The sequence below is a fragment of the Atta cephalotes genome (genome assembly GCF_000143395.1).
Source record: "Atta cephalotes unplaced genomic scaffold scaffold00001, whole genome shotgun sequence".
Taxonomy (NCBI): domain Eukaryota; kingdom Metazoa; phylum Arthropoda; class Insecta; order Hymenoptera; family Formicidae; genus Atta; species Atta cephalotes.
The window spans coordinates 1697047-1701385 of NW_012130065.1; the positions used below are offsets into that span (position 1 = coordinate 1697047).

The 4339-nt window shown below is 28.0% G+C and overlaps 1 protein-coding gene across 1 annotated transcript in view; it reads right to left on the bottom strand.

The window, feature by feature from the left end:
* Positions 1-4339, bottom strand: part of LOC105617601 (alpha-tocopherol transfer protein-like) — a 10854-nt gene continuing 6515 nt past the window's right edge. Inside the window, 4 exon segments of the mRNA XM_012199192.1 lie at positions 1-80; positions 306-678; positions 780-885; positions 3427-3586. Coding sequence (XP_012054582.1) covers positions 1-80; positions 306-678; positions 780-885; positions 3427-3586 — 719 coding nt within the window.

Genomic DNA, 4339 nt, shown 5'->3' on the forward strand with positions numbered 1-4339 from the left:
TTATTTCGAAATGATAATTTCGTCATTCCCTTCATTCATAAGCCAGTCGCGATTTTCCTCGATCAATTTCTTCCAATATTCTGCAAAAAGATGTTTTTTTTATGAAAATTGAATTATAAAGTTAATTTATAAAGTTAATTTATATCTATACACGTTTTAGAATTATACGAAATTATTAACAACTTTGAATTAACAATTTTTAATGTTTCTTAAGCGTCTACTTGTAATTTTATTTGTGATAAATGCTGTTGAACAATCCTTTATTCATTAAACGTTTTCATTATGTTCTAATTTATTGCAATTACCTGTTAATTCTTTAATTGTACCATCAGTGCCTCCATATTCAACAGGCAAGATATTAGCTGGAATATCCTTGAAACAGTTCTGCATCGTTCTGTGTGAGTAGACGTGAAATCTGCTTTTCAATTTTTCCGTCATGAAAGATTTAAAAATTTTCACAACAACATCGAAGAATACCGGTGCATTGAATATGTTAATTAATTGGACCCTTGCTGGATAGCAATTCTGCCATGCGTGGACAAAATTCATTAATATGTAGGGTCGAAGTTGAGCAATATGTTGTAAAGATGGATTAGATACATCTATGAATATTGTATAGCCATACACGGATGCTGCAGGGTAACACTTCACCGCTACTTCTGTTGCTATTATGCCGACCTAAAAAATCATCCATCGAGAAATGCAAATTGAAAATATACATGAAAATATATATTCGTTCGAACTATTACATTATATTTATTTTTATTATTTATATATACCTTATATATATCTGATATTTTGTGTATTCTCGGATTATGTCGTGTGCCGTGCACAATAAAAACTAATCTTCCTTGATTATCTGGCTTTCGTAGAGGCAAATAATAACTATAATAAATATAAACAAAGAATTTTACACTTTTTCGAAGAATTAAATATATTTTTTAGTTTTACAGTGATTTAGCCTTTGAATAAAATATTTAATAAAATATTCTTACTGATACACATGCATAACAAAAATGAAAAAAGAAAATTAATACAAATTATTTTTAAATGTAAGTAATTTATCATTAAAATTGAAGTTGCAATTTGTGAAATACTTTGCTATATACAGAATGTTTTTGAAATAACGCCCACTAATTATACAATGCAATTTCCTAATAAAAAACTGAATCGAAAAGTCTTGTATCATTTTGCAATTTTCGCAATATCTTTTTTTAGTTACTGAAAAAAATGTCTAAAATCGACGCGTAAAACAACTTTAAGATATTTTTAATAAGAGTTTTTAAGAAACATCTTCAAAATCTTTCACAAAAAACATTGAAAGATATCTTAAAATAATACATCGATTTCGTTTGTTTATTTAGCGATATTTAGAAATTAACCTCTACCCTACTAAGGATAGTCACTAATTACCGAGCGATTCTTGTTCGTGCAAATTCCTTCACGTCTTTTGATAATTATAAATTATACTACATTTTATTATTTTCCAAAATGAAGTATTAATATTTATTCTATAAAGTTGAAAGTATGTTAATGAATTTTTAAATTTTTTTTAATCATTATGAATAGGTGAAAAAAATGGACGGATTTTAATGCCCCCCGTTAATATGGATGAGGCACCAAATTATACCTAGTAAGGTAAGAGTTAATATCTCGTTAACTATTGTGAAAATTGCAAAATGATAGAGGACTTTTTGACTCAGTTTTTTATTAGGAATAGCATGTGATTAGTGAGCGTAATTTCAGAACTGTATATAAAAGTACAGATAAGATAAGAATAAAAAAATCAAGAATAATTTATAGTCTATTTATAGTTCTCATTACCATCAATTGATATTGTTAATAAACTCTTAACTTACAATAATTAATATAAATTAACATGATTAGCTTTAATCGATGAAATAATTAAAAACCACAATGTTGCGATCATATTTTTCATAGAAGAAATTGACGATTATGAGCGGAAATTTATAAAATTTTGATAAATCATTTTAAATCAAATAATTTAAGATGCATTATTTCCTGAATAAGAATAATAGAAGAGAGAATTTATATACAGTACCAGCCAAAATTTTTTGATTTTTTTAGTATAATTTTTGTTAAGTGAATCGAATGCGTTCAAATTTATACAGTTGACACTTGGTGACAGTTGTACCTTGTACGTAAAGTATAATGAAATTTGACAATGTACCCTATAATTTTTTAATTTTTCACTAATTTTCCCAAAGTCGCATTATTGTATTTTTTTTACGTTTTATGATACAGCTGCAGTTTTTATCGTCATAATCTAACTTTAGTAGTTTTTAATATTTTACATTATGACAAATACTCAAAATATAGAACGACAACAGAAGTCATCATAAAGAGCCACAAATAAAGGATAGTCGTACATAAGAAGCTCGCCCAGCAATTTTTTCCAAATCAACAAATTAAGTTTCTTAAGTTGAAAGCTCTAACGAAGCTATGTTAAGAAGAAGAAGAGCCGACCATTTTACATTATTTTTCTCGTTAATCGATATCCTTCGCATATCCCACAGCACATTGTACAGCGCTCGACATTGCTAAAGAAATATCGACTTCTGAACAATTTAATCCATCTGTGCAGATCATACCCCATCACTTGCAAGTCGGAAGATTGTGAATGGTGATTCATGAAAGAACCATTCAGTTCCGCAAAGAATTGGAAGGCGCGAGTGGAATAGGCTAAAGCACATCTCAATTAGACAACTCAGCCATGATTTGACATCTTCTAGAACATTTTCTGGACAAATCAATGTTATACCATTATTATTAAACAACAAAATTTATTTTTGACTGAACTTATTTTTGTCGCTTTAGGAGACATCAGACTATTGTTGAGTCTAGTAACTCGCGCCTTCCAATTCTTTGCGGAAATGAATGGTTCCTTCACGAATCTTATGTACAATTATCCTTATATTTGTAGCTTTTTACGATGACTTTCTGTTGCCGTTCATCTATATCTTGAGCATCACAAGTATTTGTTATAATATAAAATACTAAATCTAACTACTAAAGTTAAGTTATGACAGTAAGAACTGCAGCCATATCATAAAAAATAAAGAAAGTACAATAATGCAATTTTGGAAAAATTAGTAAAAAATTAAAAAATCATGGGGATATATTGTCAAATTTCATTATTCACTTTATGTACAAGATACAACTGCTAAGTGTCTACTATATAAATTTGAGCGCATTCGATTCACTTTGATAAAAGTTATGCTCAAAAAATCGAAAAGTGATATAATTTTGGCCGATACTGTATATTTAGATTAAGTCAGATCAAAAACGCTTCGGTATATCGATCTAATTTCCGCACGCATAAAAAAATTCACTGTAAAATTTCATAAATTTCAGTACTTTATAAATTCTTACATTTTTATATCAATCAATAATAATGATCATTACCCCAAATCAAGTAGCTCCTGCAGTTCTGGTCGAAATGGATCTATATTCGTATACCATTCCGGTAAGTCGGATCGCTGCTTATAATAGTTTCTTATCCTGATTTTAGTTTTCTCGAGGTTAAATTTACAGACTCTCAAAAATCGCAGGATAAAAAAGTCATCTACATACAAAGAAAAAAAGAAGGAGAGATTAAAAATTCCTTTCAAATAAACTACAATTGATGCACAAAAATTGCGCAAAATCTAAGTTAAATACTGTGCAATTTTTAAATTAGCTAACGTTAAAATTAATTACATATTGGCTACATTTAGAAACCAATAGAGAGAGAGCTCTCATTGCTATTTGTTTGTTTTTCTAGATTTATCACAGATTACAGAGAACAGTTATTAAACGGCCACTTAATTGTTGCTGTTTGTGAACATACAGCCAATAGTTGCGTTCAGTAGAAAAAACTAATCATTAGCATTTAATGATTCTTTAATATGATTGGTTTCTATTTGAATTCAACGAAAAACTAAAGATAAGAACCAATCACATTAAAGAATTACTAAGCGCTAATTAATTAATTTTCTCTGATGAATGCAACGCGCGCGTGCGTTACTGTCATTATACATATTGTACATTACTATTAAAGAATATATTGTATAATTAAATTTATCTTTATTTTGCTTGAATAATTCCACATAATTAAACTTACATACTTTTATTAAAATACATTTACGTTTAAAATGTTTCTATAAATAACTTTTATTTATTCTTCGATTAATTGAAAGTATATGATCAAAAAATTGCTTGATTTAAAACGTAACTGCATATAAATTCAATAGGAAATGAATATAAAAATTTACTATCAAAAATCACTATTTATCATTATTTACTATTATATTAAATCTTTCCGATCTCTCTCTCTCTC